We start from the raw sequence: 27,960 nt of genomic DNA on the forward strand, positions 1-27,960 counted from the left end.
TACGCTAGTAGTTGAACAGATGTTATATTTTTGTAGTCTTCGTGAAGTGTTTAATTCATAAGCTTCTGAATGCAGTGAAAATTACGCCAATCTGCCCAACACGTTCCAAGGTATTGTGGACGTACGATTGTTGACCTCAAGGGAAAAACATTGTTCTGAGAAGACAAGGCAAGTTTGGAAACAAGCTAAAATAGCCATCTCGAGGAAGTGCGACAGCTACGTAAATACTCAAATTGCAGCTGTAATATTTTTCAGGTACATTCTTTTGAACTTGCACATTAGAAATAATATTGCTACAGAAAATCAGCTTTTTCGGTGAATCTTAGTCTTTGCTACTACTGTTTCAGTTTAGAAAACCTAAGTAATAGGGATAGATCGAGCTACAACTTACTTCAGCAAAGCAAAGTATTCCTTCTCTGCTATATATTTTATTTCGATGTGTTCGCCTTTTGGCGCATTTTGACAAAAAGCGAGCTAGATTACGTAACAACTTCTGGGGCGTATACGTCTGTATGCGGTTATTGGCTGTCCGCTCGTAATACATGCATATACTGGCACAGGAAATCTCTAACTGAAGATTGCACGGACAACACCTCGGTTTCTGTCGTCCTCGTTCTTCACTTGTATGGAGTGTTATAATAGAAACAGTCTATGAGACTCCATTTTGACTCTCTTTCGATTTGACTCCCTTAGTTGAAATGGAATCCCTTTCCAGGAGACCTAATTGACTCCCTTAAAAGAGCCCCGGAAATTGTTGCTAGAATCGGCTGTTCAAGCAGAACCCTCGAGACTACACCAAAGATGTAACGTGCGACCCGCTTTAAGCACACTCGTTTTGAGGACCGACCCCTTTCTTATAGGGAGTTATTGCTCTCCACTAAAATACTCCGCAAACTATGGAATACATACACGCGGGAAGGTGTAAAAATGGGAAATTTCGATGCCTATTCATACACCTTATATTTGCAACGAAATAAATGGAGCATTTACTCTCACCTGTGTTTTGCGTTCTCTGTTTATGCCAAAGCAAAGGTGGATGGGCAACTCACTCCAGCGTGAAGCCATTACCAAAATGAAACGCAAACACTAACACGTGTACCCAAATACACGGTGTCCTCGGCTCATATTTTAAAAATTAACAGCACGGCCACGCACAATGTGTACGGCCCACCTTGTACGCTCGTTTGGCACTGTCTTCAAATTGATTGATTTAATGTCATGCTTTCTATTTCAAATTTATTTAGCTGATATATATCACAGCGCGCATTGGTTTGGTCGCACGCTCTGAAAATAAGACAGACCACGCGAAAACCTTTTCACGAGGGCTCACTGTGTTGTGGATAATGCGGTCGTTAGTGAGACGTCACTTTTGGGATGAAATGTTCCAGTTGCTGTTTGAGCGTTGGCCATGTGTAAAATAAAAGGCTTTGACGACGATGTTAATAAACCAATGCAAAACACAGCGCTGCCTCTGTGTGTGATTGTTTATTTACGTTGTCACGGCAAGAAAACCAATTATCATCGAGGTGAAAATTGTGCTCGCAGATTATCTGTGCCACATAAGGGGGCCGAATGGGCAATCATACCTTCACCCCTCACTCTTCTGGACTTAGCATTGCCGTGCGCACGATATTATCCGCGCCAGCCATATTGTCTTTAGTTGTTCCCGACTCCATTCCCGCTGAAAGGTCAGTACGTCTGGATCCCCCTCACTTATTGCACATCAAAGGTTATCACGCAATTGCACGTTCAGACATTGCGAGGTGTACGTGGTCTGGTGAATCCCCTTCACCAACAAAGAAGCAATTGCACACTCTTCCTTGCTGTAGCCACCGTGACGAAGTTTTTGTTTGCTCAGCATTGCCAGACTTGCGATGTTCCTGAACCATGTTACCTATTTGTATGAAATTCTTAAAAACTCCCTCTACTCTTCTTGCCCTTTTCACAGGCAAGTATCCCTATTGGGCCCACACGTAACACTCTCCGGTAGATGAATGCGCACTGACCGAAAGCTAGGAGGCGTATCTGCAGGCAGGTGTTACTTTTCCTTGCTGTAGCCGTGACAAAGTTTTTGTTTGCTCAGCATTACCAGACTTGCAATATTCCTGAACCATGTTCGCATACGTAAGACTCTCCGGTAGATGAATGCGCACTGACCAAAAGCTAGGTGGCGTATCTGCCGGCAGGTGTTGTAGTTCCCTATTCAGCATCCCCTACTCCCTCCCATATCACACTACCTTCCACACAGCCTCAGGATTGTGCAAAAACAATTGGCTTACAGGCGACTGCTCTGCCAAAGAGGTGCAAAATTATACAAACAGAGCATAGACATCGCCTGCCACGAAGCCAAGTATTCGCTCACGTTCACTGACTTCCTCTTGACGTCCCAAGGGCTCTTCAGCAAAAAAAAAAGTGTGGGGTGATCTCTGTGGACACTATAAGCGCTGGCTTAAGGCACTTAGCATGAAATCGCAGGTTTTATGCTCGGCGGCGGTAGTGAACTTCTGTTCTGTGGTAAACTGCAGAAATGGCTGCGCACACGACATTTTGCAGATGTCGTCTGAATTATACTCAGTCTGCATGTAGCAACTTGAGGGCTTGAGCAGTTTGAGAGGCACTGAAGCATGCTTGAACTTTTGTTAAGCATTTTAATTTTCCTCCTTTATGAGGAGTGAAAAATTATCCCCAGCCCTGGCACAAGAGGACCATGCCCCTTTGCAATGTTGACCCTAGAAGAAGAAACTGGCTTCCAGCAAAACAAAGTTGAGTCACATACGATACCAGAATGAAAATGCAGACATCCCAATCACCGAAGGCGATACTGCACACAGTAACTGCAGACGAGAACATCATTTATTGAGATCAAAATCAGAATACACTGCGCACAACATATTCCAGCATTCATTCTGCATCACTGACGCAATAAAAACACATACAATCATTGAACGCTCCACCACATTTCTACATCATTTTCAAAACATATGACAATGGGGTGTAGACCATGAAACTGAATAAATATACCGAAATTTGCATGCATTACAACAAACAACCATTTTAAACTGTAAAGCTGTAACCTTTAATTCGAGTATAAAATTGTGATCTGTATAGAAAACGCTTAGTTGGCATATATGGTGTGTGTGCACGTATATATTTATATATATTTATACATTCAATTGGCGTTAGACATTGATTATCAAACTGCTCTTTTACAAACTACACCGCAAGCATTTTGAGATTTTAAAAACTGCCAAGCTCAAGATGAAAGGGCTCGTTTCTTTATGGCAACGAGACTTGTCGGGCAATATGCTCAGCCTTCTTGCCGCACGCAAGACGACTGTTCCTCCTTCTTTCGCAGCTTTTTTCCATGAAAAGAAAGCCCAAGATGAATACGGTGGGCACTATACAGTCTTTTGTGGATATCAAAGCAAGATGCGGCAAACCAAGTACAGAAGAATATTCTTAGAACATGCGCCTATTTGATACCCCATCAACTAAACTAACAGCTACGCTTAACGTTTTGCGACATTTTCCCGCTACAGGCATACCTGTACAGCTTAGAGCATGAATGAATGCTATTACTTTACCACACAAAAAAGCCGATGGGCAAATGTGGTTTGCTTCCTCCCAAGAACAGTTTGGGTCTTGATAGCTGGCAATATCAGGATGACCGAACAAGCATGTTCCCGTAAATGCTATGCAAGCCGTCATGCTGCTAAAACTAAGTATGGCCTCGCACTGAATTTCAATTGTGACTATTAAATTAAAACTTAAAAGATGCAATTTTTTTGTTTTTATCTTTTCTATCCAAAACATGTTGTATTTTTCGTTTTCTGTTACCTGCCAGCTGTGCAGCCCTCCAAAGACCTCAAGCAACAGAAACAGAGGGCTCAGCAAAGTGCCCGTGCAGGCCTAAGGAGACGCCTGAGTCGGCAGCAGCATTTTCTTTCACTTAAGGCAGCAGAGGAGTATGTGAGCACTGGACGGCAAAAGACAGTCTTCTTCTATGTTCCTTCTTTCTGCACTCTTTACCTGTCCCTTTTCTCTCTGCTTCTTGGTAGGCTCATAGTAGTGCTAGTAGGCAGCTTAGTGTGTAGAAAAAAAATGAAAGAAAGCTAAAACAATGAAAGAAGCATTGAGACAGCCAAAGAGGATTCGTTAAGCCTACTTTACTTCTTCGGAATGTAATTTCAAGCTACATTCAACCGACAAGTGGCACATTTGGAAGGTATAACTATTATTCTTCAGCCAGGCTAGCTAACAACCTTAAAGGAACGATAGTAGTTGGAAGTGGAACTACGTGGTCAATAAGTTTTCACTGTAAAAATGCCTGCCCATTGCTTTATGAATGCTTTCCTACATTGAACCACCATCTTCAATTCGGACTTCAGGCAATGCGTGCCTGAAATTAGTCGTTTCCCCCTCTTAAGGTTCGTTTCTATGTGCCACAATGCACCATCAGCCGGGTCCTTGCGCAAAGGCAACTGGATATTCATTAGTGTACGTCGTACCGTCCATGCAGCGAGTCGTGAAATGACCCTACTCTATGTTTTAACGTCTTTCACAACTTAGCTGTCGAAATAGGATATGCCAGCCACAGTAAAACTCCCATGAGGAAGTAAATAGAAACGGGGATAAAACTTTGATGGCCAACCACAGTGACTCCCTTAAGGGAGTAAATGGAAAAGGGTAGAACTTTGGTAGCCGGCCACAGTTTGACTCCCATAAGGGAGTAAATGGGAAAAACTGTGGTTATCCTCCTTCCACAAGAAGAAGAGAGATTCTTGCACCTTCACGAGCCTCCATCGCAGACATTACAACTTTGATGTCACTAACTTTGAAGACACAAGGACAAGTCTTGCGACTTCTCAGGTCAGCAGAAGAAAAGCAAAATAGCCGTAATGGAATGTCGACATTTCCCACCATCGGTCACACTGACAGCATTTCTCTCCCCCCCCCCAAAAAAAACCCACGCGCCTTAAGTGAGTATTGACACGAAATTTCAAAGCTGGGATAACTATGTAAAAGGCTTTTTTTTGTATATGGAGATATCTCCCAGCAAGTTTTAACAGTGACCGTTAAGTAAAACATATTTCACATCCATTTTAATCTTTGCGTGCACGAGAAAGATTACAATGGATAACCTTTCGCAAACAGCATCAGCATGATGCCACCTACCCCTCCTACCCCAAAGTGCCGACGTGAGGATTCTCGTGGCGTGGCCAATGCGCTGGTTGCGGTTGGTGCACGCTGTTCCACCGTGTGTACATGTCACAGTTTTCGGACTGATGTCATGCTGCCCAGCGCGTGGAGATACTGGAGATCACAGCTGGTCTGGTCGTGCGAAGGAGTGCGAGCGCGCGTCCCCACCGGCAGTAGTGGGACGAGAATGGTGACGTCACGAGCGCCCTCCTGTTATGCTGGCCGCCTCGGTGTTCATTTAGTCGAAACCGCAACTGACACAAGTAAATGAGGCGGTAAATAATAATTACTTACACTGCTATCGACCATCTAATGTGCCATTCTGTGATTAGTGGGCTCGTAGGCACCCACATCGGCAAAAATCCTAAAAACCTAACACGACGATTTCGTGTCAGTACTCCTTTAACGCGGACTATGCCTTCCAACACAGGGAGTGAAGAATCTCAGCTTGGGATGCCACCCTCTCCCGATTTTGTACAACTTTACTATTAGGCTGACCTGAACAGCAATGTGGTTGAGGACTGATACACCAACAGAGGCAACAAACGGTTGACCACCGAAACAAGCTCATATTACTAGGATTCGTTTCCTGTTCAAACACACCACTGGCCTTTAGATCCGAGCGTCACTTAGCCCATAATTTTTATCCAGCAGTACTAAAAAAAATAAATGCCTCTGTAACACGAAAGTCTGACTGTCCAACCACAATTAGCTCCCCACCCCCTCCCCCCCTGGGCCAAGGCCAATCGCACAAACCTTTTGCTCCAAGAGGGCGGCTACGCAAATGCTTATGTGGAGAGCTTCTGACTCGCTGGAATGATAAGAGCAGAACGCCTAAGAAATAACATTTCTCTGGGCCAGACTCCGCCCTCAGAACTGCTCTCAAAGGAATGACTGAACCTTCAATGCGAGAGTACCGAGAGGAAAGTCCTCGAAGTCTCACTTTTTTACTGGCAGTGATAAATTGGAGCAGCTAACGCAAGGCCGCAACGTAAAGCACGTCTTGCATTCTCGAAAGATATATATACTCTCGTCCGCACCTACCATCTCGTACCGCGCAAGTGAGCTTTGCCATGGTGCTTACATATGAGATTTCGTTCAGTGCTAGCAATAGTGCAGGTGGCACTACCCTGCTGAGCTGCTAAGCGTGGCTTAGCAGGTTTAGCTTTAGGTTTAGCATTAAGCATAGCTTAGTGCTTAGCTTAGCACTACCTTGCTAAGTGCAGTTTAAAAAGTTCTCTAGACTAAATTTACATCGTGGAACCAGACTTCCAGAAGAGTATGAATCAGTTAGGTGTACTCTCTACAGTAGAGAATTGGCTACAAAATGAACAGGGTATATGGGAACTTAAAAGGAATTAGATATTTGTTTCTGCTTAAGAGTTTACATTTTCTGCTATTCTAGGTCTGTTTAAAAAAAACAGTAAGGAAGAAGATTATTAGGTGAGCGACACTTAACGGCTACCTGTATGACCACAATGACGAAACAGGTTTGCTATAGGTATGGTGGAAAACCTGGTACAGTACCACGGACTAGACATAGTCACGAGCTGAGTACGCAAGAAGTCTACTACATCACACACACGTTTGCCTAGTCCTACCTGTGGAATGGAAAGCTTGGGGATGTATAAAACTGTCTGTAAGGGTACCCTCAACTCAAGAATGGCAACTGTGAAGGTGTCTCAACATTAAAAGGAAATAAACAGGGAACTAAAACAGACATTTACCCACATGTAAGATGATGCTTCGATGAATGCATGCCCCCCATCCCTTGTCCCTTAATGATTTGAATAATATTTAAACAGCCAATGCCAGTGCGGAATTCTCAATACCCAGCTCACAGAAGCGACCTGTTACGCGAATGAAGTTGTCGTTTTACTTTCACACCTTTAGCGGCACAAGAATAAAAATGCAGTTCAGTTTGATTTAAAATCAAATAGTGCAGCCTCATCAGTAGTTACAAGGCTCGAAGTGAATAAAAGTGCCAACCTATTTTTTGTCACAGGAGACCCCTGCAATTTTCTAACATGTTCCCTGAGGGGGGTTGTTAAAACAGAAAAACTTTTCAATTAAATTGAACACAAAAACACGAAAGAAATGATAACTGCAGTATGAAATTGAATATGGTGAATTTTTTTCACTTCATAGATGTAATTTCTATAACAAGCAAGGCCATTAAAAAGTGAGGATATTGTTCTCGCGTCACATTAAATGCATACAGAAAAAAAGCTACCTACAATGTGTATCTACAATTGTACACGTCCCTTAATGTGGAACATTTGAATGATTTATCTCAGAACGCTGAGTTTTGAGGCCCCCACCCGTTCAGTACCAAATGCGAGCCCAAATATTTGTAGCGCGTTTGAATATTCACTCATAATCAAACATTCAAGGAAAAGTATTAAAGGGACAGACAACTATTTTTTGTAGAGTGCATGTGCTTTAGCTCATACGAAAGGTAGCATTTTCTATATTGGGGTGACCGCAAAGAATTTCCAAACAAGCAGGCAGACTACACTTTTTTTCTCAAGTTTGAAGGGTGGCGCCATGTAGTGTCAAGATGTGACACTACTGTACATGTCCAAACAACTCTATCCGTTTCAGTGCGTGATTCAAAAAGTGCAAAAAAAAAAATACGAAGAACTCCACATTATTGTTGTTGTTTTAGCCGAAGATAAGGTTTTAAATACGTCTTTTATTTTCACGTACCGTTAAAAGTATGTTGCTGCACGGCTCACAGTCAAGGTTGCCAGCATTGCTTTTGACAGGCCACGTATAACTGGTAGTTCTAAAAATTCCCGATTTAAAAAGTTCAAGGGTGCTATCAGCAAAACTATTTCAGGTATAGGGTTTTAAATGACGCTCTTTCATTTTGGGATAGAGAAAACATAGTTGACAAAAATCAGTTGTCTGTCCCTTAATACAAAATTCGTGAATCCAATGCGAATCAAACAGCAGCAGCATTCGGTTCACATTAAGAGTTTCAAATATTTGACACACTTATAAGTTTCTGAAAGCGAGAAAGAAGCATGATAAGAATTTTTTTAACTATACCATTACACACTCACATCAGAACTTATATCCAGATAGCTACATCCTGCACAGTGGACGTCCAGACTAACCATAGAGCAAAATGCACGTGAAGTGTAAATAAAGCAATAAAAGAAACTATTCTACACGTAGTTAAGTGCCACCTTCTGACACACTACTAGCCATACTGACCATGACACACATTTTTAACTCACACCATTCGATAAACAAACTATACGTTTACACAGGGCTTATCCCACAGAATGAAAGCACACAGCTCTTGGAATGTAGGGAAATGATGACACCACGCAACACGCAACATGAATGCAACGATTCAGCCACATAACAAACACCATCCTCAGTCACATCAGAACAGTATATATTAGCATCATCCGTTATCTCAACACGCACGCACACAACCACACGCACACACACACACACAAACACCCAAAATTTTCCCAGGTGGGATAGCAACAGACGCGCTTAGGAGCCACAAGACATTCACAATCAATCTCTGAGCGTGCAAATGATTAAGGCAACACAGGTCGCAGGCATTATGACACCACCTCCCCTCAAAACACACTGAGAGGCCAACAAAAGAGCAGCACACCACTATCCACACACAGCTCAGTTATGCCCATGCCGCGTCAACACCCATCCAAAGGTATACAGTGAAGCTTCAATCAAACCAAGGTTTCAAGTTGAACTGACGTCACACAACTCAAAACGAGTCAATTACAACAGAAAATTCCCAACAGGTTAAGGAGAGTGATACACTTTCTGGGCCCCATTACTGCAGCTCAACACTTGCCAGGCATTTGCCCACATTTTTACTGATGGCAGAAATAAAGCGTATGGTTCGGTCAACTTGCTCTGTGTGGTTTGCAGAAACTGCCCTGAACCAGATCCGTTGTATGCACTCCAGAGATATAGGCACACTGATGAGTGCAACACTAAAAAAATAAAGGACTGACTTCCTGTTTATGTGGGATTGCAAAAAATCACAAACACTGAGCCTACAAAAAATTCTGCATTATTAAGGCTTGAATTTGTTTTCTACCAAACTGTGTTTGCTTGCGTCAAAGTTTATCCTTTAGCGAGTTCATTTATAAAATAAGAACGTTCTTGAATTTCAAAACCTAGTGATTAAGTTGCCTTTACTACAAACTCCTGATATAAAGAGCAAATTCCACGCAATGGTGACCTTTGCATAAGTGGGCCTGACTTCATGCGTGAGACACAGATCGCATAACGTTGTTCCTCTTCATTTTTCTCACGCTGTAGAGAGGGGCGCACGTTACTTGCACATTTTACAAAGTACATAGTGCTGCACAACACAAGTGCCTTTTTGTCCTCTTTTAAGCATCCTGTTAGTACATCTTTTATTTGCCGGGGTCATATCGGCGTCTAACCCATCAACAAACAAACATGCATGAGTGCTACAGTTTCAAAGAAGCTGCAAAACAGCTGCCCACCAATTTGTTTTCCCCAAATATCCCTGACAGTCCTTTAAGCGAAGCTTCACCGTAGACACACAATGCTGACCTTCACAAGGACACAATGACTAGACCTCACAAGCAAGATTCCGCTTCCTTGACGGTACAAGCCCGGTACTTCCTGTGCACACCCAGCGACATCTTGAACTCTCCTTTTCTTTTGCGCAATGGCTAAAAATGCTCTGCTGTTTTGCCACAGTAGTCTAGGGGTAGAATCGTGGGTTTTGGAATGGACGACCTGGGTTAGCAAGTTTTTTCCACGATCTGTGATTCCTTTTACTGTAAAATGTTCTCTTGGCTCAGTTCCGCGTACCCTTTTTGTGACTAAAAGTGGTTTGGTATCTTTCAAATCAATTTAGAAATTGGGTGCAGCATATCAACGCGTTTAATTCACGTTTTGCATCGTGCCAGAAGTGCAACGCTTGTACCTACCTCGGAACGAAATATCGCACCTCACACACCCGACAGAACACGGAGCGATAAAAGTTCGCAATTACGATAAGTAGCCCGTCGTTTACGGCAGGAATTCTTCCCCTTGTGAGTTGATAACCCCCGTTGGCTTTTCCCACTGGGTGGCATTCAGGACTTCCCTCTGGCAACAGGCGACTCGTCCGACAGCAGTGGAATGACGTGCTCAGGGACAGCGAGGGGGGCGACGCGCATGGCTTCGTCATAGCTTGGAGGTGCGTCCTGTTTGGGGCAAAAGAAGAAAACAAACAAGGAGTCAGACAGCTTACCTTGCCCCTGAGGGAACGTCTCCCCAGCAATGCCCCTTTGGTTACAGGTAAGGCCAACTTTAAGGGGATCGGCGTTAGCGTGTAAGCTGGCTATCCCACATTATGTGTTGCAGAGTGAAGCGTGGCCATTTACGAAGGGAGTGCGGCTACAGCCACACCTTATTCTTCTCTCCACCACCACCGCTTATTTCCCACCATGCATCTATCTCTACCGTGCCATAGCACAACCCTGCATGCACCTCAGCAGTCACCTGTGCAGCACACTAGAGCCTACGCTGTGCTCGAAATAGCCGCTCTACAATAAAATGTCATTGGCTCCACCCCAATAACGTCTGTGTCATTAGTCTGTGATGTAAACATGGCGCCACTGTCCTTAAAATTCAATACAGCAAATTCCCAATAGAGCCAAGCACCAATGTAGCAAGTGTAACCTCACCGCCAGCTTCGCCACGCTTCCCTATTCCCAGCATGGGAGGGCTCTGATTTTTTTTTCTGCTGTATCTTAACCTTTGTGGACATTTTTATAGAGTTGGAAACCCTCACTGCCCTATCTCCCGAGTTTACCAAGTTTTGTCCACGAATCCCACCTGAAAATGGCCCAAACGTAAAAATGTTTTTTACAAAGCGCAGGGCAGTGGCCTAGCAATGTCTTTTTGCCAGCCACTAGTTCCCTATCTATGTAATGTAAAGGTCAGCTGTTTAATTCTGCACTTGGAGATCAACAGTCGTTGATTTCTTTCAGCCTGAACGACATCAAACAGAGAACCTTTACTAATGAATGTGCAGCAGCTTCCCTAGATATGTTGCATAGGAAGAATTGATTTTTATAGCTGTGTATTCATTGGAAGGTGGCCGCGGTTAGGCTGCTAAGCTCCCGTGAACCCCCCACAGCCAAATTAAGGGGACAGACAACTGATTTTCGTGGAGTGCAAGTCTTCTGGCTCATATGAAAGCCAGCACCTTATACGGTGTGCCAACCACAAGGAATTTCTCTATATATTGGTGGAAATAATTTTAATTTTGCATCTGCTAAATCTGAAAGCTGGCACCTCGTAGTGTCTAACTGTGACACTGCCGTACGGTAATGGCAAGGCCCAGGGGAGCCTCGACACCAGCTGCGCACGACTTCTGCGCCTTGCAGATAACACGCCCACAGCAAAAAGATCTTTTGTTTGCCATCTTTTTTAGCTGGTGCGTGTGTGCACACGTGGGTGCGCAGTGCTTACGTTCGGCATACAAAGACAAACATCGGTGGCATTTTTCGCCACTTCAGCGTTTCTTCAACACTTTGCTCGCACAAAGCTGTGATCATGGCCGCACCATTATGTTGATAATAATAAGCATGCACTGGCGCTGCTTCGGCTGCGGCTTGGCTTCAACGCGCATGCGATTTTTGGGGTGTGTTTTCTCAGGGGAAAAGAAAAAAGAGAAACACGTTCTGAGGAAATTATGCGTACGCTTCCCAGAATGTGTGTCATGCACGTAAAACATTACTTGCTCGTCCTTTTGAGATTCTTTACATGCGGCCAATAATTCTGAAATTTTCGAATATGCATTTCTCGAATCAAATAGCCTTCGAGTGAATATTTATTGATTTCGTATTAGGCCATTTAATTCGTATTAGAAATTTCGAATGTTCGCACACCTGTAACACTTTTAGCACTTTTTAAGGAAGAGGAAAGAAAAAAAGGGGGAGCAGTGCGAAGCGCTCACTTCGTCCTGTGGTGCCGTCTGGTAAGGCGGGGGCGGCGAGAGGTCCCCCTGTGGTGGCTGCGGCACGACAACGCGAATTGAGGGTGGCCTAGGCTGGGGCAAGCTGGTAGCCACCGAACGGGAGGCCGCGTTTGAAGAAGAGGAGGACAGCTGGGGCTGCGTGGCTGCAAAAAAAGGGAACAAAACAAGAAGAGTCGATCATTTCACACATGTGGTATTCTTGTGGAGCAACAGCAACTCTGCTTGAACTGAATCCGCTGTTAGTCCCCATACATTACCAAACCTCATTACCCATTACTGTGTCCCATTACTGAAGATTCCTTATACCTTCACCAATACACTGCTAGAATCAGCATATATAAAGATGCTTTTTTTTTTTCAAGGACCACGCGTGAGTGGAAGAGCTTGCCTAGGAAGCTGTGTCTCTTGTTCCTGTAAAGGTCATCAGTTCGAAGTTTGAGTACTCAACTGCAAGATGAATCTGGTTTTTTATTCTTTTTTGCCCAAAACCAGCTCCAAATGGGACAATATTCTTGCATCCATTGCCAGCATCATTGATCCACTTAATTTGAAATGCGCAGAGAGTGACTTCTTCCCATAAGGATTTTTAAACAACTGTATGCTGTTGCAGTCAAACTCCATGATAACAATATCACATGGCTACGAAATGCCTGCGGCAATTAATATTTTGGGATCCCCGGTGAACATCCTTACAAAACAAAATGTTTTTGGACGGTGATCCCACATTAATGAAACTCGCTGCAAGTCTGGTTAGTATTTGATCCCCCCATTTGCGGCTAACAACATCCACGAAGATCTCAAATGCATTTTTATGTCGACTGAAATTACACTGCCACACACTTGTATGGCTGGTGCTATGTTTGTTTACAAGAAGACCGTGCAGCAGGCGGCTGTGGAGGCAGCCTCACTGCGACACCACCAGGGGCCAGCACAATTTTGGTCAAGATGGTGACTCATGGCATGGCTTGGGCTTGGCTAGCCGGCTACTGCTAAACAGGGCACGTGTGTTCATTGTGCATGTGGCAATCGGCCGGTTTGCTCTCAATAAGATGCATCCGCGAGCCTAAAAGAGGAAGTTTTTATCGCTGAAATATAAGGCAGCCATCATTGCGCCCAGGTCAGTGGCCCAACTGGATAGAGGGAGGATAGTGCCGACGAGTTTGGAACCATGTGTGGGTCACTCTCAGCCATCTTGAAAAGCAACCCCACCACTCTTAAAGGGACCCAGAAAAGCCTTTTGTAAAAGTTACAAAAGGCCTGTATTGTGGCGTAGTACCAATATAGCGATGCAATGCCATTGGAATTATTGATCTACATTCAGTATTAGCTGCGCCAGAGCAATTCAATGCACTGCTCCCCCCTTGCTGATCGATTCCTCCTCCACCTCTGCTTCCTTCAAAGCAGCTGGAAACACTGGGAATAGCCATGTGACATCGCGATGCTCGACTTCATTCTGCGCTAGCTACATTCCTGCGCCTAGGCACGCGTCAATCGCTGCGGGCCCGCCTTTGCCTTGGGATCGCGCAGAAAGGAGGAAGAGCAGCCGGGAGCCAATAGCAGTGACGTTGCCAGCGGCCGACCTCGCCGGCAATTGGGCGAATCAGGGGGCGCCTTCGCCGTTGCGTCAGCCACGATCGCCGTTGCGTCAGCAGCAATCGGCTCGCTGCGGCGTCGCGTTCATCGACTGAGAAAGTCTATCTTCGAAAATTGTTTACAAATTATCCGTACAACGTATGGGGCTCACACTTGGCTCAAAAATCCCCCGTTATGTGTTCTACCACCTGAATGCATTTGATTGCCACCTTCACAAAGCTTTTCTGGGTTCCTTTAATGACGCAAAAAAAAGCAGTGGTGGCTGTGGCCCTTCCGTACGTCAATGCAGCGGTGCTCACTTGGTTTTGTGAACAGCGTTGAAGCAACAAGGTGCCACTGTTTGGCAACGTTTGTCAACAGAAGAAGCTGGTCTTTGCTTGCATGCTCAGGCATGCTCGGTGCCAAAGATCAAGAAGAAAGTGTGCAGAGATAACATGCGGGATGTTTTGGAAGCGTTCAACACCATTCAGTCATTCTTAGGCAGATGCGATAACAACAATGAACCTGTTCTTGTAGTGTGAGCGCTGAACAGCAAAGTTGCTGCAAGGTAAGGCTCGCAATGTAATATAACCAACTTTCGGAAATAAATTTCCAGTTTGCGGCCAATTTTCGTGTCTTTTATGCTTCATTCTTCCAGCAACAAGATTTTCAAAAAAGCGAATATTTCTCAGCTTTTTTTCCTGGCAGTTTTGATATTGCAAGGTTTGACTTATTACTTTTTTTTATTCCTGTCAAAATGCCACTCCTCTCTGCTACGCCTGGCACCCCTGTGAGTAATAAATGAAATGAAATGAAACAAAATCACAGTACGAATGCAGACGACCCATTTCGATGTTTCCAATTAGGCGTAAAGTATACGTTGTATTCACTGGTGAGGCACGCATGCGGGCAAACGTGTGTGCACCGCCATGCCTGTGCCTGCGTGTCCCCATAGCCAAGGCGATGTCATACAAACGGCTGTTCACAGCACAGACGGCAGCCACTCATAAGCGTGCCGCCTTAATACTGGTTATGCGACGAGAGTAGATGTTCCGTTTATCGGTGTGACACCTGTAGTGCGTGCTCATATAGACAGATGGCACCACGGCAACCACTGATGTGTGTGCTACCGATCGAGAGAGGGCACCACTTCCACGGTTGCCCATGTGTATTGTATATATTCAAAGGTAAATAAAGCCTTGGGGTCAGTTGCTCGTTACCGGCGTGGTGTGTGTTCGTGATTAGCCGGGCGCGTGCTGTGGAAGCACGCCCCGCAACAACACCCTTGTGCTGCAGTTCAACCCAAACTTCCTTACGAGGGAGTACAAGTTGGTCGTAGCTAAAGGGCTGCAAAGTGAAGTGCTTTAGTAGCGCAGTTGCGCGGCAGCGTCTGTGTGGGCAGCAGCAGTATCGTGTCCCAGCGAGCTCGCATCTCGCAGCGAGCATCTTACAGCACAGCTGTCACAAGACATGAGTGAAGTCGCGAAGTCGTTGGCGCAGATCAGCTGACTGCCAGCTGCCATGTTTTGGCATCGGCCATAGATTGATCAGCTCTGTGGCCGATAATGTGGCCAATTCCCACTCAGTCACTTGCGAATTGATGCCGCTTGTCTCCCAGCTAACAATGCACTCGCTGCTACGCTGCTACGTTTTACCTCCATCGGAGTGCAAGTGAATTTCTTCGGAAGCATTATTAAGCTTTTGTACGGAAGGAATCTGCCGAGGTGCCACAGCACTTGAGCTGATATCCATGTGTGCAGGCAACTGTGCCGCAGCACAGGCATTTCACGCGTCGTGCGCACTTTCTTTCACAACCACGCCTACGTTGTCACAGGGGTGAGACACCCCAAACAGATTTGGGAGCCATTTTTGGAGCAGAACAATTTTGATTTTGGAGCACAGTAACTGATTTGGAGAAATTTACGGCATTGAATAAGTCGTCTTAGGACCCTAAAAAACAAACGTGTAACAACTATGGGGGAGAAGCACTCTTCTGAAACAGTTTGGAGTACACAACAAAATAACCTTTACAGAAAGTGTTCTCAACAGAGTACCACAAGGTACGAATTGGACTACCTTCTGGCCAACTTGTTAAATTATGTTGAGGCTGTATGCATAGACAACGTAAAACGACATAAGAAATTTCCAGTTGAAAAACACTGCAATCGTAACATGTTTTCCTTACCACTTGAATGCTGAGTTTTTGCAATACCTGACTGCATTGCATGAACAAGTGTAGATCCAAGGTCCACAGCAAAAGTTGTGAAAGCAAAAATCGAGCAGGATGACTCTCAGATGCAGCGTGCGCCATAACCTCTGGCTCGCCAACTGTTTAATTCCTCAGGCTCGCAAACTCATTGTCCAGCGCAGCTAAAACTGGACATTTTATAACATTGCAATGAGACCAAAGGTTCACTTTACAAATACCGATTGTAGATGCACACACCATACTTCACACTCAAGTACCCCACGGCAAAGCCGTTGGCACCACGTTGTTTCCAATGGACTCCATCTTTAACCCTTTGTTGTCGGCCCCTGCCTGAAAACGCAACGCTGCCATAGCGGTCCGCTGCTGGGGTACGCCTGACTTGGCTGCTCAAGGTTGAATTTCACGGTTTTTCTCACTGCGATGTGCTCACATTCTTTGTACACATAATGCATCATCTCTTGAAGGATAAGTGAACTTTGTGTGTTAAAGTTTTCTTTTTCCTCACAAGGGTGCAGCCGAATGTTCAGCACAGGCCTTCTTTCTTCCAGAGCGTTTTCACGAGCACAGTGTTTGCTGACAAGCTTGGCCGCTTACTCATCGTGTGTGTTGTTCGGTGGTGCACCTAGCGAAAGTGATGATGATTTAATGAGGAAGAGAACTGCATGCCTCCATCAGTTAGTGATGACAGTGGTTCGACAGAAGTGAGTGACGAGAGACCACGGCGGCTATGGAGACTGCACCGTGCCAATACTATTACTCTGTGAGCTACAAATTATGTCAAAAGACAATGAAACACTGGTGGAAGCTTTTTTTCTAGCATCTAGAGGTTTCTATTGTAGCATAGTTTTATTTGGAGGCGCACACAGCTGCAGAATCATGGCAAGAAAGACCAGCGAAACCTGCGATACCACTGCAACCTCGTCGAGCAGCTGGTGGGTGATCTGAGGGCTCGAGCCAAAAAGCGGGGCCCGTCTGCACATAGGGAGTGCAAGGAGAGGCTAGACAGGAGCCACATCTAGGTGATCCATTTCATATAGAAGCTCTCAGGTGGAAGCAGCTAGGTCTGTGCTGTTTGTAGTGATAGAAAAACAAAAGGAGGCAGGAGGGAAACTGTTTTTCTGAAAAACCTGCAGTAACAACCCTGGCCTGCACCCAGGAAAATGCTTCAAGCGGTTCCACATGCTACTCAGATACTGGTAAAGGAGTTGCAAGCAGCATGCAAGTGGAAAAATTAAATGTCCTGCAAGTTTTTCTTGCACAGTTAGCGTTTCCTTCGTGGCGTCAGAAACTGGCAAAATAGTTGTAGACCACAATGGCCAGAAAGTGAGTAAAATCCGAACTTCGAAGTGTTAAAGCCAAGCAACCTCTCGTGATCTTGCACACGATCTCAAAACATAATCCCCACGTTAAGTGTCGCTGCACAGTGGCAAGACAGATAAAATGACTAAATGAGAATTCAATTGACCATATAACCGGTGAAGAGCACCGAGCGCTTGAACAACACAGCAGCCGCTTCGCCCAGTAGCCATACTTTTTTGATGCCATAGTGATGCCCAATAGGGAAGGCCGTTTCAACAAACACAGCCGGAGAGCCAACCACGCTTGACACATCTGTGGCCGTGCCTATTCCCATCGATAGTACGCCATCGATAAATACAAATTAAAATTTTGGCGCTCTCCAAGCGCTTCTGGACAGCCAATGTCATCCAAAGGGTGAAAGAGGAAGCATTTCATCAATTTCGCTTTCGCGTTTCTTTTCTCCGCTGCTGGTGAGAGACTGTTAAAGCTCCTTCGCCGTCAGGAGCACGTGGTTTCGGTTACACTATTGATTGCACTCACCAATGCTCCAGAGGAATGGCAAATTTCGACGGATTCCGATAAATCAGGGTGTCTAGCAAATTGCCTGATTCAATTTCCCTGACTTTTCCATGTTTTCCATGACCATTTTAGTCAAAATTCCCTGACCTATACAACAGGCGCCATTCTATGGAAATGGTCCGTGAAGCATATAAAAAGCGTACAAAAAACACATTCTATAGTAGGTAAAAACACATTTGTTGCAAGTGCCCCGATTCTCAAATTGCATTTTGATTAACTTCAGTTCGTTCAGCTTGAGGTTTGCTTGCCTTCAGTTACGGCTTCAGGGAGTCTTGCGGGATAGAAGCTTCAAGTCGCGCTTCAGCGAGTACCTTTTGGTTTTTTTTCTTGATTGTCCTGGCTCGACATGCAACGTGAACCGCATGGTGCGTTTTTACACGCGATTCGGGCGCGTCGGCGTTGCGTGTGCGATTTTTTGACGCCCGCGTCGACGATTCGCGCGCGCGGCAGCTTCTGCCTCGCTCAGTGGAGGAGCCTGACGACTTGCGCCAATGGGGAGCCGCGCGCCTCATGGCGGCAGACAGCCGGCTGGCTCCGCCAGATATTCTTTGGCTTACCACCCCGGGCAGGTATTGCATGGGCGCTTTCACGAGCGGCGCGGATGATGTTTCATAGTAACGTTTTCGCCCACGTTAAAAGCTCCTTTACCGCACAAGCAACTTCGTGCGTTCCTTGTGCGGCATTTTAGAGAGCGCTTAGAAGCAATCGCTCGAGCTCCGCGGACGAAGCCGCCGCCTTGTTGCCGCCGCCGGCAGCACCGCGCGCAGCGCGCGGGTGGTTCCGCGGCAGCGTCAGCGCGCCTGTGACGTGCGCGGTGCGTTTTCGCGAGCAGAAAACGCCGCATGCGGTTCATGCTAAACCATGTCGTGTTCCTTTTTGATTATGTAATTCTGGCTCCTGATGTCATAAGAAAGAAGTTCCTTCAAGATTAGCTCCCGAAAAGCGCTGCCTTTTAAAATTCGCTGAACAAAAAAAGCGCGTTGTGCGTGTGATTTGGGCGCCACACACATCGTCCCTAGGGTGGCTAGGGACGATGTGTCGTCCCTAGCCCCTATCGTCCCTCTGCGCAAGTGCACCCAGCAACCTAAAACCAGCTGCGAGCTGCGTGAACCGCACGCCGAGTTTCTGCACGCGATTCGTGCGCGGTATTTTCACTGCCTCGTCGACGATTTCGTGCATGCGGTGGCTCCTTTCCTGCACAAGTGCGTTTGTGCCTTGAGTAGCATTTTAAGATTGTAATAAGCGTAAAAGCGGCCGTTGGAGCTACCGCACTACTTTGCGACCGGTGCTGCCGCCATGTTGCCGGCGCCTGCCGCTCGGCACACACCGTGCCGAGAAAACGTTTTATGCGGATCACGCTTTCGTCGCCGGCGGACGTGTTGCGTTCGTGTATCTTCTTGGGGGACTCCAACACTGTTTTCCCCTATTCTAAAACAGTGTGGACAGGCCCCGAAGTGGTTTTCCCTGACTGGTACTACTTTATTGAAAAATTCCCTGACAAATCCCTGACTTTTCCCGGTGGTTCAAAATTCCCTGACTTTTCCCGGTTTTCCCGGTTTTCCCGGTCGCTAGACACCCTGTAAATCTGAGTGGTAGCAGCGCAGACATGAAAGATGACTTCGATTCGTCAGACTTCAGTGCAAACGACGAAAGTGTGTCGAACTGCCTCGAAACATCAGCCGTAGGCTTGTGCGAATATTCGGGGGCTTCGAATATTCGAATTTGCTTCAACTCGAATTTAAAATTTCCAATATTTCGAAGTATTCGGGATGAACGAATATCAAAACTGCGTTCAAGTTTCGGTTTCGTTAGGCAAGTTGCAGTGCCATTGCCATCAGGCCTACATCTTGACTACACGTGGAGCCAAGACAAGCTCAGCCACATTCAGAACGCTGACCCACATGGCACGTTTTTGCACGCGATTCGGGCGCGTAGGCATCGCGTGTGCGATTTTTTGATGCCCATGTTGACGATTTTGCACGCACAGCAGCTTCTGCCTCGCTCAGAAAATGACGCACGTTGCGCACGGCAATGGCAGGAGCTTGACGACTTGTGCCAATGGGGAGGCGCGCGCGTCATAGTGGCAGTTTCGAAGCACTCAAGACAGCCGGCTGGCTCCGCGGGAGATGTTTAGGCTTAGCATCCTGGCAGGTATTGCATGGGCGCTTTTACTAGCGGCGTGGATGATGCTTTATAGTACCATTTTTGCACTCATTATAAGCTCCTTACCACACAAGCAACTTTGTGCGTTGAGCGGCATTTTAGAGAGCTCTTAAAGGCAGTCGCTCGGGCTTTCGACACCACTTCGCGGCGACTGCCGCTGCCATGTTGCTGCCGCCGGCAGCACCGCGCGCAGTGTGCGGGTGGTTCCGCAGCAGCGTCAGCACGCCTGTGACATGCGCGGCACGTTTTCGCGAGCAGAAAACAACAGCCCGGCCGTTCCTGGAGAAAGTGCGACAAAGAGGGGAGAGAGAGCCCGTACGTTGCCGTCGCTTGCTTGCTCGGCGGTAGGGCGCCCCAGCGGTAGGGCGCCCCGCCGGCTCGGTCGTATCATCCGCAGGGCCGCGCAGGTCCGTTCGTAACAGCCGAAATTTTTCCCATTACAAACAATCCGATTTCGCCGGGACTTATCAGAAATTTGTATTATTCCGAAATTTGCATATCACCCAAAAACATATCATCAAGATTCCAATGTATAGAACTTGTTTATGAAGGTCCCGCCAGGCCCGGAAGCTCAGTGTCTCAGTGATTGATTGATTTTAGGGTTTAACGCGCCGACGCAGTGTCTCAGTGACAGGAAGCTCAGTGACACCTGACAGCTATTCGAATTCGCTTCGAAAGTATTCGACCCCTAGGACTGTTCGCTTCGAATTCGCTTCGAACTGAAATACAGTCTAATCCCGTACAACGAAGTCCGCTTGAACGAAATTTCCGCTTCAACGAAATATTTCCAGTTCCCCATCAGCTAGCCATAGAAGCCAATGCAACAAAGTCCTCATCACAACGAACCATTTGTCTGGCTTGCTTTCGCTTCAATGAAATTTTCGCTCATTGGGGCTGGGTTTGAACATTTATTTTACAATAAAATAAGCATAGCGCCAGCTATCTAACTTTTTATACATTCAGGTCGATTAGTTTCACCGAAAACATGCGCGGTGCGCCCACACATGGCCTGCACTGCCACCCAAAACAAAAACAAACTCATAGGTGGACGCCATTGTTCAATGGTGATAACGATGCGGCGGGCCGTCTTTACATGAGACGCAAGCCAGTTTTGCCAAGCCGGAGCTATAGCCAATCCGTATCCAGTTGAAATCGGGTGAATGTGGCTCTGCTGCTCTGGTGCCGTCATGCATGTGTTATGAGCAGCTGTCCTAGCAGTTTTCCTTCTACAATTCTTCAAAGTCAAAAGCATAAATGATGTTTTCGTGTTTAGTCTTGAACCCGCATCATCCTATCTTAGTCACGAGCACGCGGTCCCGATAAATGCAAGCGCGCCCGGCTTGCCTGCCAAGGCCAGTTGCTGCCGTTCCTAGTCGGAGATAAGATAACGGCGCCGTTCCTGCCACAAGCAAGAGGGGGGCTTCCAACTGCCTAGCAGCTATCTGTTAGTAATTAGCTCAGTGGAAACGCTTTGTCGTACAGCAATACGCTTTGCGCCTGCATTTCTTCATTTCTTCAGGGGGAGCCCTTCTCCTCAGTATCGCGCTCCTTGCGTGCTAGTAAAAAAACAGATAACCATTGGTATGTTTGTTATCTGAATAAACACGACGTTACTGCACCTCACTCCTTTTTGTATTATGCTGCCAATGATGCGGAAATATCCGGGGCTATTTTTCTTGCCCTTCCGTGCTGTGTTGGGGCAGATTTCGCGTCAACGAATTTTCACTTCAAAGAAATTCTTTGCACGTCTCGTCAATTTTGTTGTAGCGGGATTCGACTGTACAGTCGAACACGGGTATATCGAACACGCATATATCGAATTATTGTCTATATCGAACAGTCTGAACATCCCCTTGGTAATCCCATGCAAAAGCATAGCGCTATTGTACGCGTGTATTGAGCTCCCGATCACGGGCACATTTGATATATCGAAAGCTGTGCCGCAAGTTACTGCTTGACGCAACTTCGAAGAGCTCTGTGATGTGCGGAGCTTTCAGATAAGCTTTAGATGGACCTATTTTATATTTCGAATTATCGATATATCGAACTTTTTCGTGATCCCCTTGGAGTTCGATATATGCGTGTTCGACTGTATTACTATTCGCACAAGCCTAATCAGCAGGTATCTGCTAGTAAGTTACACTTTGTCCTCGGGCCATGTTATTGCTGCCGCGCGTGGATGCAAACATATCCGGCCGATTCTAAAGCTCACAGCTCTTATCTGAAGGGTGTCGACTTCCTTCAGGTGGGACCACTTGCATACCTGCCAACCTAGCAACACGAAAATTTGCGAGACCACAGCCGGGGAGGGGGGGGGGGAAGAGAAAAAGGGATTTTTTTTTTAAAATTACTGAGGCTGGCGATTGACATCAGAAAGGGTAAGGATGTTTATTTTGAGCTGCTTTGTTCTTTCCGCGAAGTCACGAAGCAGGGAAACTCAGCTGTGTATGAGTCCAAAAATACTTGCAAGTACTTCTTCTTTGCTTTTGACAGCGCCACCGATCTTACAAGCGAACTCGGGAAAACATGCAACTGACGCCTAGGAAGGCGGTGTAGGCCTAGCATACAAAATGCGCTCGCACTTCCTCCAAACCCGGTCGTGCTCTAAACAAGACGCCTGCCTGCCGCGTTCATGAGAGACCTGTTTTCAGTGGTGGTAGCTAGCGATCCTTGTGGAGGTCCCTCACAACAGATTTCCGCACACACGGCCATGGCCACATCGGCGCCGTCGCCGTGGCGCGCATGCCCCCCTTCCACCGAACCAACCGATCTTCACTGGCAGTTGGCGATCCGAAGTGGCCGGCGTTGCTACAAATTTCAAGTTGACAACACGCCGCATTAACGCAGACATTCTCAAAGTACTCGCATCAACGCTTCATGCCAAAATATGCGTGGAACGTCAGCTACGACAGACAGACGCGAAAGTTGTGGTACCGTTTCCCTTGCCTTCTTTCGGTACGGTGGCGAGCGTATCTCGCGGCCGGCCTTCGCCCAGATGCGCGGTACTCTTAGCAGTCTATAGTGCCTAGAATATACTTTGCGGTACTCTACAGTAAGGTTACAATAAACTAGAAGTTTAGTGGCGAGTGCTCTCCCGCAGCACCACAACTGTCGCAGCAGGAAAGACTGACGCACGCGCATGGTTAAAAAAAAACACCTCTACTGTGGCGGCCACTTTTCGGGAGATTCGAGATAGCTTTCGTACAATTGGGAGATTAGGTCGAAATTCGGGGAAAGTTGGCAGGTATGCACTTGGTATTGGCTGCACAAAGAGTCGAGCCAACCTTTGTTTGAGCCGAGAAGCTGCTTCGTGTGGTGGCATAATAGGCACTAGTGCTTATATTTTTGTATGTATGCAAATAACTTTTGTACTTGTAGATCTTATATTCGCAGTACCATTTTAAAAGGGCCTTGTATTCAAAGTGTATATTTTGATTTTTTTTTAAATTTACCCTGTGGAAGGCAGTGTTGATGATTTCATCATTTCTTTTTCTTCTTGTTATTTTTTAATACTTTTTAAATAACATTCGTAATAAATCCATAGTTTTAAATTAGTACTGTTCGAAAGCCCCCTTCTTCCTCTATAATTTCATACCTTTCACTTCAGCATCAATCATTTTCTGTGGCAGGAAAAAAATATTTCCTGGACTACCTAAAAACAACCGATTTTCCCGCTGTCACGACAGTGTTAATTAAGAAGCCGCCGCGTGCATCGTTTCAGTCTTCCTTTTTCTGTCGCTTATGCATTTACGAGTGAGCGACAATCAGAGCGGTGAACGGAGAGCAGAAGACGGGGGTTCGGGTGACATAGCAATGCCAAGATGATCCCCCTGTCGAAACATAACCACTTGGGCCACTTAGAAAATGGCGTCAATTCAGCTTTTTTTTCCCCTTCGAAACTGATTTGAGCGTCGATATCCTTGCCTTTCAGGACGTTTTGGAGCAGTATGGCCCAATGTTTGCTATTTTCGTGCTTTTGGAGCAGCCCGGTGCAGGATAACAGAATTGTACCAAAACTGCGCAATATGTTCAACCCCCTCTCACCCCTGTGATGGTAAAGCGGAGTTCTTATTGGCAAGTAGAGCCCCCCCACGCAATGCCACTGCGATTATTCATATCTGTTGACGCCACGGCCAAGAACTGGGTAGTAACGATGCGAACAACAAATGCCGCAGCCCCCTCTTTTATTCCTTTTTTGTGAGATGCAGGCACAATGTGTATGCGCCGGCACAGCACCACAGACACGGCAGTTTCCAGTGTTGCCAAGTGAAGAAATTGCTGGCTGAACTTTGCAGTGAATACCATCTAGTATAATGGCAGCGGAACGTGTAGATTTGCAAGAAGTGTGGCACCCACAGACATTCAGCATTGGGAACGATCCAAGCCATTGCCAGAATTCGAAATCTGTGCACTCAATTTCCAGTTTTCTTGTTCCCAATCAACTTGGTCATGATGACAGCAATTGCATGCACAGCAGCCCAACAGCCACCAAGTTCTCCCCCAGACAAAAAAAACTGACCGTGTGTCTTTTTGTAATTTTGGGTCAAATTATCATTTTCAACACATATTTTTCTATTTGCCAAGCACCCATATACAGTTAAACCTCGATATAACGCGTACTTGCGGGCGAAAATTTCATTAAATCGAGAATTTCGTAAAATTGAGGTTTCGATTTACAGTTAATTTAACCAGTTATTGAGGTTTCAAAACCTTGCCCATCACTCAGAAACAACTGCTATGTAGTTACCTCTCCACTTAAACCGAAATTTGTACTAAATCTGGCCGCGAAAATTGTGTGATTTAAAGGCAATGGAATTCGCATAGCCGACGGTAGTTTGTGTCGTCGTAAAACCGATGCTTTTTCTGCAACGCTGCATTAAAGGGGCCCTGAAAGGCATTTTGAGCACACTAAATGAAGTAGCGCAATCGTTAGATTGGGTCGTCAAGGTCATCTGGGCCAAGTATTACTCTTTTACGCGCAGCGGAAACCTCACACTTTTGTTGCAAAGTTTGTCGCTTTTTTCTCACCCTTTCCTTCGTGTTTTTGGACGCCGCCTTCTTCACATGTCTACATCATCGATTCCCCGATGTTCGTCATGAGCTAGACATCCTGCTATTGGGCGGCTTTTTCACGCACTTCCGGCAAAGAGATGAGTCGTCTGCTCAGCGTCGACTCGCCGGCTGATCTGCCAGCGTAGTGCCGGAGTGCTTGGACATTTTACGACAAAGGAAACAAGTGTAAACAAACGCTTAACCGTTCGTATTGAATGCAACACGGCCATAACACGACATGGATATTCTCTTACCGGAGTACGTTCCATAAAGAAAGCGTTGAAGCCCCGTGGCACTTTCGTGCAATCGCAGAGAACGCCCCGAATGCCCAGGTTTGACGGATACATTTTTTTCCACTTCAAAACAATCCAGAGATGCGTTTCGAACGAACACAACGTCACAACATGCGTTGCAAGTCTGAACCGCGATTGACAGACGATGGGCTGCCTCCTCCCGCCCCTCGTAAATTCGGCACTCACCTCGCGCGCGGTTTGCGGGGACGAACAGCAAGTCACTTAACTCTGGCGCGCAAGCCGAGATGGCTTTTAGCCACGCACACTGCACATACCCCATGCGAGGTTGAGTCGTACGTCGCTCGAGAAAGATAATCCAGGCCATGGGAAGCACTATCCACCCGCAGAAGCACAACGTCGCATTTCATCGCGAAACAAAGGCGTCCACAACACACACACCATCGCCTCCTGTAATGCCAAACGCATCTCGCACTTCCGAATGAGAGTGAGTAGTATGCCTGCAGTGCCCATATGCCGCGAGGTGGGGCCCCAAGCTGAACCGGGACCATGCAACCGTAACTGACCCCTGGGGCGGTTTGTGCCTTGTTGCCAAGGCAACCGATGTTTGAGATCGTCAGAGAAAGGCGCTCGCTCCAGCGCCAGAAAGCTCAGAGCCGCGCCGGAGCATGTTTAGCCAACGTTGCCGCTCTCCACCACGCGTCGCCCCAAGCTGAACTGGTCACATGATTGAAGCGTTTTGTGCACGGGTGCTGTATCGGCTTAAAATGTCTTTTTCACATGGCGCCGGCAGGAATTACTACCACCACAAAATAAGACCCGGCACCAGCGGGGCCACATCTGATACGGCGCTTTTTGGATAAACAGTGCGCGGTGCATGAAAGGGACCGAGCGCAAGATCCTCCCCAGCGGCTGCGAGTTCGCTGCCGATTAAAAGTCACGTGCTGCACTGCAGCAACGCACACCGCGAAAGGGCAAGGCCAGGCCACCGCACACATGCGGCCAGATTTTTCGTTCGCTTATCCATCCTTGAGCGGAGTGCGGAATTCATGGTGTCAACAAAACGTGCCCGTAGCAGACGGCAGTCGGAGGAGCGTGATGCGGAAGTACGTCACCGCTGACTAGCGCAGCATCATGGGAGGCAGTGCTCGCGCGCCGTCAACAGTTGAAAAGAGGAGGAAACGCGGCGCGACGATAATGCGCGGTTTTTGATTTACGATTTCTCAGCTAATACTCATCGCTTTAACAAAATTCTTGCGTGAGGAGATTGCTAATACATTGTCTTATTTGGTTACATGTAGATCCATGCATCGGCGGAAGGTATTTCAGGACCCCTTTAAAGGGACACTGAAGTGATATGTAAACATTGCGGGATTACTTGCGCAAATTGTAGTCCGGAGTCCCCAGGCCATGTTACGACCACTCTGGGCGCGTTTACGCGATTTTATTTAGTAGAAAAATTAATTCGAAAATGCTGCCCTCCTCTCTTTACGCTCGCCCATTTTCTGTGGCGTTTTCGTGTGACGTCACGAGGAGCCGAGCTCGCAATTGGCTGCGCTACTGCACGGCTCCCCGGCCTTCAGACAGAGTCAGTCGGCCCAGCGTTTCGTCCGCCGGCCGCCGACGGGTCGTCGCAATTCGTTCGCTCAGTTGAAACGAAGCCAGGACACGTTTGTGAATGGAAGAATGGGCCTTTCTTTACTTGGTTAGTTTGTACACTGAATCTAGCTCCAAGTCAAGGTCACTTCACACAAGCGCTGCACAAGCGCACATGCGACGCTTCGCTGACTGGTACGCCAGTAGGAAAATATAAGGCCTCTTGAAGGCGGGAGAAGAGTCAGCGAAGGCAATATAGGTACTAAGGAAATAAAATCAAATGATATTTTTACCGTACAGCGTAAAAATAGGGTGCGGGAATCACTTTTTTGCGCTGGGCGAACAAGCACAGCGGTCAGCAGCACGACTACGCATCTGCGAACGCTTTTCCGTCTACGAAATGCAATTGCTAGACGTGAGCTATTGTGGAAACTCGGGGGACGCTTACTGCACGAGCGCAATACAACAAATAGTCACCTAAGCTGCCTGAAATGCCGAAACTAAATAAAAGTGTAAACTCGTTGTACAATATATACCTTATATTACCAAGGCCGGCGGAGCCCGTGCCGTGGCCGAGCGGTCTGGGGCGCTAGGTATGTCACTGGAAGTGTTTTGCAAGTCACGAGTTCGAGTCCCCGCGGGTACGTTCTTTCTTTCTTTTTTTTTTTTTTGTAAGTTAACTTTTTCATTTTCTGCCGATGTTTTCTACTTTGAGTTCACCTTTTTTTGGGCCGCAACGTTCATGGCTCCACGGACTAGTTCACAGAACGCGCGCAGGCTGGCACTGCCGCGCTAGCGAGTTCTCGTTGGCGTGCTGTCCATAAGCACCGACTGCTTGCGGGCAGTGGGCACAGGCCAGAATGAACAGACCCTTGGCCTGCTGCGAACACGCTTTTTACGGTACAGGCATGAGTGAGGCAAGCTCCAAATATGGGGGAAAAGCGCATGACATTTGGGCGTCTGCGGGTACGCGGAGGGCGTCCATGCACTGCGTAGGCCTCGGCTAGTGAATGCTACGATTCCAAGACGTCCTGGGAGGCTTA

At 46.7% G+C, this 27,960-nt stretch overlaps 1 protein-coding gene across 1 annotated transcript in view; it reads right to left on the minus strand.

The window, feature by feature from the left end:
* Positions 1-5,892: 5,892 nt before the first annotated feature.
* The window catches only part of LOC144150037 (uncharacterized), a 44,548-nt gene continuing 22,480 nt past the window's right edge, over positions 5,893-27,960 (minus strand). The window contains exons 7-8 of the mRNA XM_077681834.1: positions 12,176-12,339; positions 5,893-10,415 (exon numbers count right to left, since the gene is read on the minus strand). Coding sequence (XP_077537960.1) covers positions 10,305-10,415; positions 12,176-12,339 — 275 coding nt within the window. The 3' untranslated portion in view covers positions 5,893-10,304. The remainder of the gene's footprint in view (positions 10,416-12,175; positions 12,340-27,960) is intronic.

The sequence above is a fragment of the Haemaphysalis longicornis genome, unplaced genomic scaffold (assembly GCF_048455015.1).
Source record: "Haemaphysalis longicornis isolate Haplotype H1 unplaced genomic scaffold, Haemaphysalis longicornis Haplotype H1 scaffold_8, whole genome shotgun sequence".
NCBI lineage: Eukaryota > Metazoa > Arthropoda > Arachnida > Ixodida > Ixodidae > Haemaphysalis > Haemaphysalis longicornis.